This window comes from Musa acuminata, unplaced genomic scaffold (assembly GCF_036884655.1).
Source record: "Musa acuminata AAA Group cultivar baxijiao unplaced genomic scaffold, Cavendish_Baxijiao_AAA HiC_scaffold_1137, whole genome shotgun sequence".
Lineage (NCBI taxonomy): Eukaryota > Viridiplantae > Streptophyta > Magnoliopsida > Zingiberales > Musaceae > Musa > Musa acuminata.
In genome coordinates this window covers 1,074,107-1,088,686 of record NW_027021349.1, presented here as the reverse complement: position 1 = coordinate 1,088,686, position 14,580 = coordinate 1,074,107, and the positions used below count along the sequence as shown (strand labels likewise).

At 36.8% G+C, this 14,580-nt stretch overlaps 3 protein-coding genes across 12 annotated transcripts in view; 1 reads left to right on the top strand and 2 right to left on the bottom strand.

Moving 5' to 3' along the window:
• Nucleotides 1–4,014, bottom strand: part of LOC135670982 (small ribosomal subunit protein uS3y-like) — a 35,126-nt gene extending 31,112 nt beyond the window's left edge. For all 6 annotated transcript variants that reach the window (XR_010512592.1, XM_065178801.1, XM_065178803.1 and 3 more), the window contains exons 1-3: nt 3,918–4,014; nt 3,690–3,831; nt 746–877 (exon numbers count right to left, since the gene is read on the bottom strand). The gene's annotated coding sequence lies outside the window, so the exon portion shown is untranslated. The remainder of the gene's footprint in view (nt 1–745; nt 878–3,689; nt 3,832–3,917) is intronic.
• A 328-nt stretch (nt 4,015–4,342) lies between these two features.
• Nucleotides 4,343–5,737, top strand: LOC104000792 (NAC transcription factor NAM-B2-like). The gene has a single exon (XM_065178776.1). It carries the CDS (start codon nt 4,343–4,345, stop codon nt 5,735–5,737), a length of 1,395 nt encoding a protein of 464 aa, XP_065034848.1.
• Nucleotides 5,738–6,287: 550 nt separating this feature from the next.
• Nucleotides 6,288–14,580, bottom strand: part of LOC104000800 (ARM REPEAT PROTEIN INTERACTING WITH ABF2) — a 29,726-nt gene continuing 21,433 nt past the window's right edge. For 4 of the 5 annotated variants that reach the window (XM_065178796.1, XM_065178797.1, XM_065178793.1 and 1 more), the window contains 4 exons: nt 7,401–7,529; nt 7,208–7,276; nt 7,029–7,088; nt 6,288–6,901 (listed from right to left, as the gene is read on the bottom strand). In XM_065178796.1, coding sequence (XP_065034868.1) covers nt 6,746–6,901; nt 7,029–7,088; nt 7,208–7,276; nt 7,401–7,529 — 414 coding nt within the window. In that variant the 3' untranslated portion in view covers nt 6,288–6,745. The remainder of the gene's footprint in view (nt 6,902–7,028; nt 7,089–7,207; nt 7,277–7,400; nt 7,530–14,580) is intronic. The other variant, XM_065178794.1, reaches the window with a different exon arrangement.

Here is a 14,580-nt window from a genome sequence, read left to right as displayed (position 1 = left end):
TTTTTTGAAAGCTTTGATGTTTTTATATGTTTGAAGGGAGTTTATCAATATAAAGATGGAATCTGAGATATTTGATAGGTCAGCTTCCCTCCAATATCCTAAGAAAATTGTAAACCCTTTGATTGTAGGATTATAATAATTAGGGAAGTAGACATTAGATTATGCATGCTGATCCTCGGATTGGTAAGAAGCTCAAAAGATTTGAGAATAGCATTGATGTTGGAGCATGATGTAAGGTTAGCTTTAAAGGTAAGGAATAAATTATCTGCAAACATTACATATGAAACCTTAATTCCTTCAAAATTGAAAAGAGCAATAAGATTTTGGGTCACATAATCTATCTAAACTAAGATGAAGATGTCAAACGAGAAAGGTCGCGTTGTTTTATATCCCTATGAGCCTTAAACCACTTGGAGGAAGCACCATTAATAAGACAAGAGTATGAAAATTTCACAACATACAGCATATTCTTGTTCCAGACAAATGCATCACTCCATAGACATAATTAGTTATAGAACTAACAATGCCAGGCTTCATTGAGAAATTTTAAAAAAATTAATTTTAAAATATGAATTTAAGAATAAAAAAAACTAAAGACTTAAACTTTTGCATAGCTTCCTGCTATAAGTAAATTTGAAAACTAAATACAACTTCCAAGAAAGAAAGCATCCGACGATACATGAGAAGTTCTTCATAAGAAAAGTAAAGAAGTAATCTTATATGCTTAATGGTATGATAGGCTGACCTGTCTGAGGAGAAGATGCCTCACAGCAAAACCTCTGTATTCATGGATAGGCTGACTAGAAGAAATCATGTAACCATCCTTGAACTTCATTGATTTGGCACTTTGAGCTCTGAGTTTTCCACTTCGTATCATCTGAATGAACGATCAAAGACAAAAATTTATAAAATTTGGGACTTTAAGATTTTAGAAGTCAACACAGTTTCGATTTCAGCAATCAATCGAACTACTACGACACCAATATATTGGATGACACACTGGTCTACACTATCTAGTACCACTGAAAATGTAATGAAAATTAAATATATACAGATTGGTATCAATTTATATAGTTCGATGTCAGATCGATACTAAACCTATGCAGTTGCAGGTTTAAGTTTTATCAAATTTTAAATGCTATATTTTGCAACTCCAATTCATGGAGTTTGATCTAATTTGCAACTCCAATACATATAGTTCAGCACAAATCAATGTAATTTGTGGAAATCATGTTTTTGTTGATGTAGGATACTACCATGGGCTTCCTGCAATAGCACCACCTCAATATGCTGCTCCGCCACCCAGGAGTAGTGGCTTTTTGGAAGGATGCTTAAAGTTTTGTTCTAATAATACTCTGTTCCCGAAAAAACTTCTGAATCACCTCGTCCTTCTGTTTCTGTGTTTGTCGGAGCAAAATGAAAAATTGGAGTCTTTCTCTGTTTTTTGTGTGATTAAAGTATACAACAGTAGAGGAATATGATATTTCACTGATGAATAAAGATTAAATGGAAAAGTGAAAATCAAACAGTATATGCAATCAAGATTTGATGCATTGCATGGCATACCATCCAAAATAACATGAAACGAGCTGTACTGGTTTGCCCACTGATTGGAAAGTGATAAGCCTGTTTTAGATGGTATGCAAGAATCACGTGAGGTATTAGCAAAGTATGGATGATATGTCGTTCAGTACCTTGAAAACTCATGTTGTATCGGACAAAATTTGATCGATACCAATCTAAATCGGCTCAAGAGAAACCCGAATACTCAAATTGACCATTGAGGCCTCTTTTGGAACTTTAAATCCTGGTGTTTTCCCCTTTTCACTCAGTATTGCTCACATTCACTCTCATTCTCATTCGCTTTCTTACACTTTTATTTGTGAAAGTTCATGATCGGTGATTAATGGTAATCAAGATATTGATTTAAATAAAGGAATGATTCGAACTCAGGATATGATGGAATTTCAGTCTAATTTGAGATAGCATTTAGCTTTTTTCTATGTTTTATCATCATTTTATATAAAGATTAAATGCGATTAAGGTCATTGTCTTATGTTTAGCCTCAACTAGGTTTATTCTCTTACATTTAGACCTAAATTAGGGATATTTAGGGACAAATTTATGGGACTAAAAAGATAAATTCACTTTCTCATCCTTCTAACTTGTCATTCCTATTCTTTCATGCCTCATACACACTGTATTCTTATTTAAAAATAATAAGTTATCATTAATAAGGATTCAATACTTCAAAATAATTTTTTTGTGAATTTCAATCATCTTTGGCGTTTTTTAAAAGAAAATTGGGATGTACTAATATTCAAACATATAGTACGTCGACACCGACTACACCAATCTGTTCATGGGCCAATACCACCGATCAACATGATACTGTGATCCATGATTGGATCAACCATGGTTGAATCCGACTAATATTCTTTTGTTGTGTTGAGCTTTTATGTGGAAGCGGAACTTAGATTTGTAAAATGTATTTGTAGAGTTTACTTGAAATGAAGTTGTAAAACAAACTTCAAATCACCTTCATTTTTATGTTGTTGCGGCTAAGTAAGATAAACTTATTTTTAGAGCTTCTTAGCATTCTTTGCAAGTTTACATTACTATGAATATTATCTAAACACCAATTGCTGTTATTTTTCACATGCTCAGAATAGTGGACTCCTTGATGTTTATGTTATGCTATTTGGTGTTCCTATGCCTGCAAAATATTATTGGGGAAAAAAATAAATATTATTTGCTGGTTATTGGTCAAGCTATAGCTACAAAAAAATATATTTTTTCCATCACTAATCTTGCCATTACCAAAATTGATCTGACCAACAAAAGTTTTTATTGCCAAAACTCTTCAGCAAAAATTTGTTAAACCTTTCAGTGAAAATTATTATTCTCAATCAAAAAGTTTAATATAGCATGGAGGTAATTAAATTCTCATACTTGTTTAACAGGAAAAAAAATACAAATTCACTTAAGTAGTATACTTTGGAAGAAAAACTCAATCCTCTAAAGAAATTAAAAGTCAAAATATTTCTATCTCTTTTTTTTTTTGTTATTAGGGAGGAGAGGGAAAATACACCCACTGGTCTTGAAAAGGACAATCATTTCCCAGAATAGGTTCTTAAACAAGGTAAATTAAAAAAAAAGAAGATAAGATTAATCAGTAGATCATCCGCATGAAAAAGATGATATCACAAAATGAATCAGCTACATTTATTTCATTTGTGAAATGGAGATCACTTGCTATTGTTTTGTGCTACTTTATCCTCTCACTAGATTGTTGTCCTATGCTGCTGCTATCTTATTGGTGAGTGTTGCTGTGGTCCATCCATCCTATGTTGTCTGCTGAAAACACTACTCGATCTTGAGGTGTATGCTAAAAGGCTGCAATCAAAATTTCAAGCTTTTCACTGTGTTTCAGCATCTTATCTTTATTGTAGAGAAACTTGTACAAAATTTTGTTTCACTGTATTCATGGATGTCTAGTAACCATTCTCAAAGATCATTCTGCTTCAATCCAGTCTGCGAGTTCATAGGATCTGATTACTTCTACTTATCATTTTTGCTACTCACATGTTGCTACACCAAATCCGAACCTAAATAAGAATAAAGCCCAAAGCGACAATGTGGCAAGAAAAGAATGGAATGGAATGGAAGGAAATCACCATGGGACGGACCTTGTTGGCATACAGGGAGGGGCACACGATCACCCTCCCCGTACCTATGATTGGTTCCGTCAGCTCCCACCCTCAAACCACGAGGCAACCCTAGAAGAAGCAGCGCACATACCTCCTCCGTCTTCGCGATCATCGAACCAACCTGAAATCGATCGAAGAAAACTTAAAATCAGCCCTAAAATCTATGCATTTCGCTGAAAGATGAGGCGTTTCGAACCAAATGCTCACCTTCGTTCCCACCTTCGTTCCCGAGCCGAGACAGATCGAATGGGGCGATGGGCTCGGTGGATCTTGGAGACACAAATAAGATGAGCACGTGCGAAAGTTAATTTCGAATTAAATATATAATACGACGCTAAAATCTTTTTAATCTAATTAATTCGGGGGCTCCGGAATCCAAATTAAGATTAACCAAATTGGATTCGATTCAAGAATCAGTCTGTCCGACCACGGTCCCACTATATATATCTCTCTCTCCTCCCCCACTCTCACTATGACTTCTCTCCCCTCGTCTCTCGCCTCTCGCCTCTCGCCTCTCGCCCCTCCTCTGCTCCCTTCTCGTCTCCTCGTTCGATTCCTCTCGCCTCGCCTCTGCTCCCGTCTCTTCTCCGCGTTCATTTCCTCTCGTCTCCTCACCAGAAATTTAGTCGTCCATGGAGCCCGTCGACCTCGTACCGAGCGGGTACAGGTTCCTTCCCACGGCGGAGGAACTCGTGGTTGACTACCTCGCAAACTGGGTCGCCGGCGCACCCCTCCCTGGCCGCGCTGTCGCCTTCGCCGACGTCTACGGCACCGAGCCGTGGAATCTTCTCGGCAGCGATCGGCATGAAGGCTATTTCTTTGCGGAGCGGAAGCCTAAGAACAACGGCGGCTCGCGCGTGGATAGAAAGGCCGGCAGCGGTTCTTGGACTCTGTACAAAAAGCAAGAACCCGTGAAGTCCATCGTCGGCGGGCGCGAGATGGTGGTGGGGCGAAAAAGCTGCCTATCCTTCAACGATGGCCGTCGGAAGAACTCCGGGTGGACAATGTACGAATATCAGATGTGTTCATCCGGATTCGAGAGACGAGTTCTCTGTCACGTTAAGAGAAGCTCGCATCAGGCCATCTCCGGAGGCACCACCATCAAAACGGTTGAGTCCACCTTCACGGAGGCCGCGACAGACACGGTCACCGGCGACAGCTTCGTTGGGCGGAAGAGAAACAGAGAGGAATCTTCTACTCTCTCAGCGAAAGCATCGACTCTTTCAAAGAAGCCATGCTGGGGGTTGGTTGCACATTCCAGCACAGCATTGCTGATCGACGCTTCACCACCTCCAACCGCGGTTGTCCAATTTCCCTTATTGGCTGCTGTTACACCCCCGGAGAGTCATCATTCCTCGGTCGACTCTGTTGCACCGAACGAAGCCGGAGTCCCAGCCGCCTCTCCATCGTCAACGGACGTTGGTGGAGAGCTCGTGATGAGTGCGGAAGAACTCGAAGCATTCTTGGCTTCGTCTTCGTCGTTGGTAGATCAGAACTGCACCGACGATGCTTTCATCACCAGAGACGTTGAAGCCTTCGTCGTCTCACCACCTCCAACCGCGGTTGTCCAACATCCACCCCCGGAGAGTCATCTTTCCTCCGTCGTCTCCGTTGCACCGAACGAAGCCGGAGTCCCAGCCGCCTCTCCATCATCAACGCCCGTGATAAGTGCGGAAGAACTCGAAGCATTCTGGGCTTCGTCGTGGGTCGATCAGAACTGCACCAGAGAGGTTGAAGAGGTTGAAGCCATCCTGATCTCGGATGACACCGACACAGCCTCGACTACCATCCCGAAGGAGGCCTCGCCGTCAGGCCTCGTCGATCTTCTCTTGATTCCCGATGACACTCGGATTGATTCGACCACGGTCGCAGAGGTTCCCTCCTCAGCGTCGTCGATAGACTTGGTTGCGTGTGAGCAGATGTATAGCACCGACTTCTTCACGAGCCTGGAACATGTCCATGACTTCTTGATGTCCGATGGCACCTTCACCGCTGCAAGCCTCGTTGATGTATGGCACCAGCACTGATTCAACCACAATCAAAGCGGCTTCGTCGTCGTCATCATCGATCGACATTGTTTGGTGTGAGCAGACGGACAACATAGATAATAATGTCCGATCACACCCCAATTGATTCGACTATGACCTCGTGGTTGGAGTTATAGCTTGTTTCTTTGAAAGCTTATACGGAAGGGAAAGAAAATTTTTGTTCTTGTAAATATTGACAATGACAAAGTTCAATTTTCATCCCATGTTTTGTTGTTTCCTTAATATGATGGGATCTATAAGAAATGGTCTCAATGTTACATCATGTTCAAAGAGAAAGAGTGAGATCATATGATATCGACGACTTCTCTAAACGTCATACTTTGGACGATTGTTATCAGAGGCAACGCAGCAAATTTGACCAATCATCGTTTGGAAACATGTTCTAACTTTTTGTTTCTGAGTGAAGTCCACAACAACAACAACAACAAATAACAAAGTCTACAATCCCAACAAAGCTACAAGTCAATCCATCATTGAATCCCAACCATAGCTGTGCACTGATACTATACAAAACCTTTAATCAGAACCATCACTTAAATTATCACTGAATAGATAAAGAATTACATAAAGAATTACATGGTTTGAAGCATTTGGCAATGGCCAAAACAATTCTGAATTGTCAACTGATATGCAAAATATTAAACACACACATCATGGAAGGAAATGCAATCTCTTCGGAAGTCTTGTTGATATGATATGGTCGGATTTCAATAGCGAGAAGAACGCCTGCATCATGTTAAATTCGTAAGATGAATATAAATTCATAATATCAGCAACAAATAAGCCACTGTTAAGAAATACAAGACAATTGAGATAAAAAAATGATCAAATTGCATCTAAATTACATATTCAGAATTTTGAATGAATTTAAACAACCAATTTGAGTCTACTATTCCAGCTTTGGAAGTCACAAATGAATTCAAATAACTAATATCAATTCTACAAAACAATAAAAATTGTCGAAATAAGGAGTAACTATGTCGGGTATCAAAACAAATGATAAGAACAAATAACGCTCCTGAGAAGAATGGAACAAACTAAGACATGGGCCTTTGGACAGCCTTCAAAGGCAAGAGCCAAAGCTATACGTCTTTGGACAGCCTTCTCTCCAACTCGCATCAGATATAATAAATGATTTAGTACCTACAAAGGCAAAAGACAAGAAACACCATGTCTACATCCATTAAACATATCCACCAATTAAAAGTAGATCCTTATCGTTCTGAATAAATACTGCAATAAGCCAAGAAATACAGCAAACAGAACTTACTCGCCCATTAATCTTCTCCTCTAATCTCTTCATTGTCTTTGCTACACAGTCCTTGGTGGCCTGTAATTGAAGGAATATTTTTCAATAAAACTTAGTGCAAAATATATAAAAAAATCAAAACAAGATCAATATACACATTAGGAAGCATGGATCTGGCAACATCAAAGTGCTCAACATACCTGGATAATGAATTCACCATCTTGTAGCTTCTGAAAACCTCCTACCTTGATAAAATCAGAAACATTATCCTAACAACAAAGACAAGAATAAGAAGCTTGTGTCCAACCAATAGTTCTCAATTTCACATTGCAGCATTATGCAAAGAAACAGAAAATGAAATCACAACAAAAGAATATTTTGATGTAGTTTCACCTCATTCTCTGCAATACCATATAGAGCAAATGCAGCATTATGTTGCAAACATCCATTTTTTGAGTCAAGAAGTTTAGGAAGAGGCACCAAACCGCCATTGTAGACAATACCAGCTTGGTTGTGTGAGTCCTAGAGGGAAATTAAAAGGACTTTGAGATAGAGCAAAAACCAGTCGTTGTTCATCAAGAAAATGAAGCAAATCCAACCATATATAAGGAGAAAGAATTCAATGTGTTGTAGTCTGAAAAATGGATATTGATATTAACAAGAACATTTTTTTCAAAAGCATTTCTAAGAAGCATGAGGCATATTACAAAAAAGTGGTATAATATCAAAAAGTATCAAGAAAAAAATTATAAATCATTATCACTTCTAAAACTGAATTTCCCCCCTCTTTGGAAGTATATAATGGAAGGGTCCAAGCATACATGATAATCAAGCTAAGGGGAAAATGAGAAAAGAGCATACAGTGTGTTATTTACTCATCCGGTGTCAGAATAGCCTAGTAAAAGACAGTTGAAATTTTAGATATCATGGCACAAGTATGCTACAATTCAAGCAAGGAAGTGAGCTATGAGAGACCAGTCCGAAAAAGCAAAAGCCCGAGACATGTATATATATCATTGGAATAAAAAACACAGAAGGGAAAGAACTCATATGAGAACTGCTTTGCTTGTTAAGAATAGTGTTCCAATAATCACCAAACTGAAATTTTAAATTAATAAAATAAAGTAATAACTATTAGAAGCAGCTGTTGCACAGAGCATATATGCTAGTATACATACACCATACACAACTAGCACAGTATTAGGAAGTGTACCAACAAATACAACAATAACAACAAAGCCATGAGTGTGTACCACCAAATAAATTCTCAAAATAGATAATATAAACTAGGTAAGCTTTTTTTTTTCAAACATCACCCGATCGCATCAGACCCTAGACTGTCACAGAGAACAAAATGATAACATGTATAGAACTGATAGAAGTTACTATGGCAAGGGTTTGAACCCTCGGCCTTTGGGAAAAGGACTCACTAACACTACCAGGCTAGCTGGTTAGGTATTAAACTAGGTAAGTTTGAATATTTTTTATGTATGAAAACCTTTGTACACTTTTCCCACAGAAGGTGTGATTCAGCAAATAACCACATACTTTGTCAGCTAAGACCTTGCAAGATCAGCTTCAGGATTGGGATTGGCTTTTGGGTAATATAATGGGGATTGGTATGATTAAATCCAGAACTTTCAAGTTATGTACCACCATCATTTTCTGATCCAGTGAAACACATGGCTAACTACATAACAATTCAACACGACGATTGGTATGATTAAGACGTTCAAGTTATGTACCACCATCCTTTTCCGATCCAGTTAAACAAATGGCTAACTACTTAACAATTCAACACTACTCTAACTAATGTTATTATCAGCCTGAGTAAGCAATTTAATGAGTAGCATGAATGAAATATAAAACCAACCAAGCCAGAACTTTCAAGTTATGTACCACCATCATTTTCTTATCCAGTTAAACACACAGCTAACTATTTAACAATTCAACACTACTTTAACTAATGTTATTATCAGCCTGAGTAAGCAATTTAATCAGTAGCATGAACGAAATAGAAAACCAAACAACCCTATTGCTCATATATCACTGACCAAGATAAGAATTGAATGTCATCCTTGTACCAGAACCATGACCCAAAATGTTCCATATTTTAGGTAACTAATATAGATTGTGTATCGAACTTATCCCTTTCTAATGGTCCTTTATGCAGATCTTAAATTTTCAAATAGAATATTAAACATAGAACTATAATGTCCTACATGAGAAGGAAAATAAAAGAACTAGTTGAATAAATTATGAAAAGAAAAAAATTAGCTGAATAAATTATCACTGACGACAGCTTATAATAATGTCCCTAGTAACATAAACATATAGTGAGAAAATTGATCAAGAACAGCAATGCTAAATAAATCAAGTATTTATAGATCAAGAAATAGCAAAAATGCTAATTTAAATATAAAATGTCAGATTTATCACACTACAAAAGAAAAGGCTAAACATTAAAGGGTATTCCAAGAGCAAAGACAGACATCGCCTTAAGTTGAATATCTGGGGACTGAAGCATCCCGATCAGAGGGCAGAGAGCACCTCCCTGAACAATATGCACCCGCAAGAAATCAAGGTTGCAGACAAATGTAAGAAACAAGAGTATATCCTGGTGCAAATTGATATTATACTTTGATAGGCCAAAGAGAAAAAAGTCAGGTGACAAAGTGCCTTGCAATCTGAATCGGCTGAAGAAAATTGCCCTAATAGTAAAGCTGCTTCCCTTTGACTCTCCGTGCAACATGAATGGCAATTAACCATGCTAGATTGAGAAAAAAAGTTGCGTAGTCTAAGTGAATTTTCAGAAAATTGCCTTACCAACGAAAATACTTGATGATGGATAAGATCTAGACAATGCAAATAAGAGTCTTTATCAAGCACACAGATCTCTGTTTCACCATCTTCATAAACTTTTTACAACATATCATGTCACTTGTAAACTTTGAAACCAAAGTTTGGCTTTTACACCTTTGTAAGCAAGTTGATGGTTCAATCCAATGAGTTTCAGTCACTTCTGTTATTAGGAGGAAAGAACCATTTATGCTTTAAGTTATGTATGTTTACATAATTGTTGATTGTTATTGTTCTCAATGTTTTTAAAAACACTAGGCGCCAAAATGAACCAAGGTCCCAAATCACTTGAGATGCAAGGCGCTCGCCTAAACGCCCACTCGAGCAAAGCGAGACACTCCAAAATATTAAAATATAAAAAACATATTTTATATATAGCAATGACGTCAACGATGGAGGGAGAAAGCACGAAGGCAACAATGATGGAGGGAGCTACAAACAAAAGCAGCGACATCGAATGTAGGGTTTCAAAGCAGGGTCAAGTTGTACGAGAGAGGGGGGCGGGGACCATTTAGTGTTATGGCTCTTCTCTTTAGTTGGTTCGATTCAACCAATTTGCCTATTCAATCGAACCAAGCACGAACACAAGCCACCAACACTCCAGCGCTCACCCGAGGCGCCCGACGCTTGGGCTCAGGCCAACACCCAAGTGATGCTTTAATGAATCACATTGCCCAGAAGTTGTGCAAGGCACTCAAACCTCGCCTCACCTGAGCACTCAGGCACCTATCAAAAACACTAATTGTTCCTAATTTTTTTCCTTTTTTTGGGCTTTAGTAGATATTTGATTGGAGTTGAAATATTTTCAAGAAAGATTATGATTATGCAATGCACTTGTGAGTTCGCAAGGATTTGACTAATTGAATAGTTTTACATATTGGTTGCTTTTATTTCGACAACTTGATGAACACATATTAGAAACGTACATCCAAAGCTTTTTCTTAATTGTTGTTCTAGTTTGCAATTACTACGAGAGCTAGAGACATTATTACTGAAATTAGTCCACACATATTGCACATGCAACACAGGTAACTTGCAATTTTTCCAAATTAGAAAATTCTAGTCATATGATTTTGTTTATTCTTTTTTGTCCATGTTTTCTTTTCAGTTTATTAACCCAAATATTAGTTAAGAATTGCAAATCCATATTGCAGGTTTTCATCTTTCATGGAGGTAAATTCTAAACTGTGAATAGCATCGTTAGGGGCCATGCCCTCATAAGACCTTATTAGTATATTCCAAACTGCAGCCCACGTGTCCTTTTATGAATGTAAAAGAAGTTGATGTTTATTATAAATAATAATCTACTTGGAGAAATGCAAATTATTCACAGTTGATCCACATTTGCATGCAGATGATAGTCATATAGAAGAGCTTAGTGTGACAAGGTTGCAACATGGTCATTCATGTTCCCAAGTTCATTCTTTTCTTTTCTTTTATATGCTTATTTACATGTTTCAATATGAGACTGAATAAGATCATTTTGAACCATGTATTTAAATTCTTCATAGAAGAGCTTAGTGTGACTAAAATTTGTAATGTTTTGCTTTTAAACTCATCGCTTGGTCATGTGAAAAGAAAACTGTCTTTTCTATTGTATGAACCAAGTTAGTGAAGTCTCTACCATTCCTTGGTAAGAAAGGGATTTGATAAAACTGTTTTATGGTTCATAGCAAGGTTATCAAACTCACTTCCCTACCAAGGATCAAAAAGTGTTTGCAAACTTGGATCATAGGATAGTATCATAAGACCCTACAAATTATAATAAAAATAAATAATTTTAAGATACATACATATATTTAAAGAAATTTATAAATGAGTATATTCCAAACAGGAACATCTTAACATTGTTTAGCAAAGATTAGTTACATAAGTATGGTTACATATAGACAATTGGTTACATATATCACCATAACTTACATTGATAAATGAGTATGTAAATTGCCAATGTTGCATATCCTAACAATTTCTAAATTCGTAATTTCTTATTATCCTAACAATTTCTAAATTCTTAATTTCTTATAAGTTTGACTTTCCTATTATGTAAAGGAATATTGTGTTTGGCATATAAGATATAATTTTACAACCTCTATGTTACACGAACATTATTAGTGCTTTGTAGAACTTCAATCCAAGAATTATGAATTGCACTTTTCAATTATATTAAAGATAATACCTCACGGTATCAGTGTCATTATGATCAAACTATATCAGATATCATTAGATAGGAGATGGATGGGAAGAGAATGTACGAGATGAGAAGAGAGGAAAAAGGATGGTAGATGGGAGAAGGTAGGAGGGGAGACAAGAAGAGAGGTAGAAGGGAGGAGAGGAGGAGAGATGAGAGAAGATGCGAAGAGAAGGAAAGGAGATGGAAAGGGAAGAGGGAGGAGAAGATGCGTAGACAAAGAATGGAGATGAAAGAGAAGAGGGGGGAGAGGAGAAGAGATGGGGGAAGATGAGAGGAGAAGAAAGAAGCAGAGACTGAAAGAGAGGGTAGGAGAGGAAAAAAGAATCCATGCATATGGTGATTAGCAACAGTCGACGACGTTGACAGCAGTTCATTGTGAGTGGCAGCAATGGCTAAGGCTCGTCTCCTCATTGCTCCTACGGGTTGAAGGAGAGAAGCACTGATCCATGACAATGAATAGCCAACCAGAAGATTCACAACACTCTCGTTGTGAGGGATCAGGGCTCACGCTCGTCTCCTCGCTCTTTTGTTGGCACTGCATATCAATTCGCCTTTGGAGGTGAGTGTTCTTATATCCTGGGTTGACTAGACAAACACGACTTGACTCGTCCGAGTCAACCGATCTTACATAGCCGACTCACAAGTCGAGTCGATTCCACCCATTTACGTTGATTCGATCTGAATCGTCAGGCTTGAACTGGGCTGTAAGATTGCATGATCCTACAACCCAAATTAAGAGTTTGACAACCTTGATTCTGAGGCAACTTTAACATTTTCATCTTCAAACAAAAAACAAAGTTTAGATTCTCATGATTTTAAACTAGCACTAAAGACAATATTGTTAGCCAAAGAACTTTTTTATAGATTTCAAATCACCAACTTGAAAAGAATGGTGTGCAGCTTTGTAAAACTATCTGCTACATTCTATAAACAGTCCAAGTAATTAAAATTTTCTATATTACCTAACATATAATGAAACAACCGGGACATTGTTTAAGGATTAAACCAGATGAACAAAAAGGCAGTATACAATTCTAGTGATACCATAATAAACCAATCACTGGCTGTAAAGCTCCCGCACGAAGAACTTCTTTCTTTATGTTAGGGGATGAATGAACCAGATTCCCAATAACACCAACCTAAATGCTCCTTCTTTCTTCAATTTTCCTTCATAATATATTCTTATGTAACTTTTTCCAATTGCTATTGTAAAGCTAACCAACAAGATTGCGAATTTCATGAGCATTGTAGTTACCATCAAGGTCTGAAATATTGTACCGTTCCGATGTTTCAACATTCGCTCTGTATACCGAGTGGTATACCGCGAGGTATATATATATATATATATATAATTCGACGACGTCGCTGAAGCAACATCGCCACGTTTATATATATATATATATATATATATATATTTTATATATATAAATTATTATTATAATGGTGATGTCGCCGAAGCGACGTGACGTCGTTGAGATATATATATATATATATATATATATATATATATATATATATATATACCGTCCGGTAACGAGCGGTCCGTATACCAGGCTGCTGACGGACCGGTATTTACCCCCGTACCGAGCGATATTATTCGAAACTATATACCTTGGTTATTATTAGACAAAAAAGAATGACATTCAAGTCCACAAAAACTTAGCACATGTAATTTAAACAGTACTCATGAGATACTCAAGTTTAGAAAAGACCCTTAAAGAGACCAAAGGGCATAAGTACATTTTGAGCAACTAAATTTTGAATAGTACATAATTTTACTTTTTGTTTCAGACGTTTTATTGTATCAAAACAAGATCTATGCTATGTTCTACATGATAATTGTATACATGTTGAGAAATACCAAAATTCTATGCGACCAAAAAAGAGAATTTATCAAGAATATTAATTGCTATAAATAGAACAAAACCGAATAGAAATAGTGATGAGTAACTTTGAGATATTATACTTGCTCTAGCCCTGTACTTATTAACTATAATACTAATTTCAGAAAATAAATGAATAAGGACTGCATAAATTTGGATACAAAATAGGATAATGTGCCAAAAAATGTTGCGTTTTAAGTTTGTATGTTTTTTATTGTCTCACTCTCATTATTTTGTTACTCATTCAGTATCTCTATTATCTTCAGTTTGAAACTCTTATACATGGACAAGATAAAGGCACTTGTGCTATGAAATCCCAGAACTTGATCTAAGATTATTGAAAACATATCCAAGTAGGCAAGTAAAAAGTTCAAACCTTATTAGACTTAAAAAGAACAATCTATGGAAACATGAAGATACAACTTACTTCAAAAGAGTTAGTGAGTTTAAACCCAGTTTCAAGAGAACGATGAAATTTTCTAATAAATTTTTTTTCAAAAAATCCATACAAAATATTCAATGATGCAGAAATCACATATTACAAATTATTTTCTAAACAACTGTATTAAAAGAAATTCATTGCATCAAAAAGAGTTAAATATATAGTTAATAATATAATAATTTTACAAAAAAAATAGCA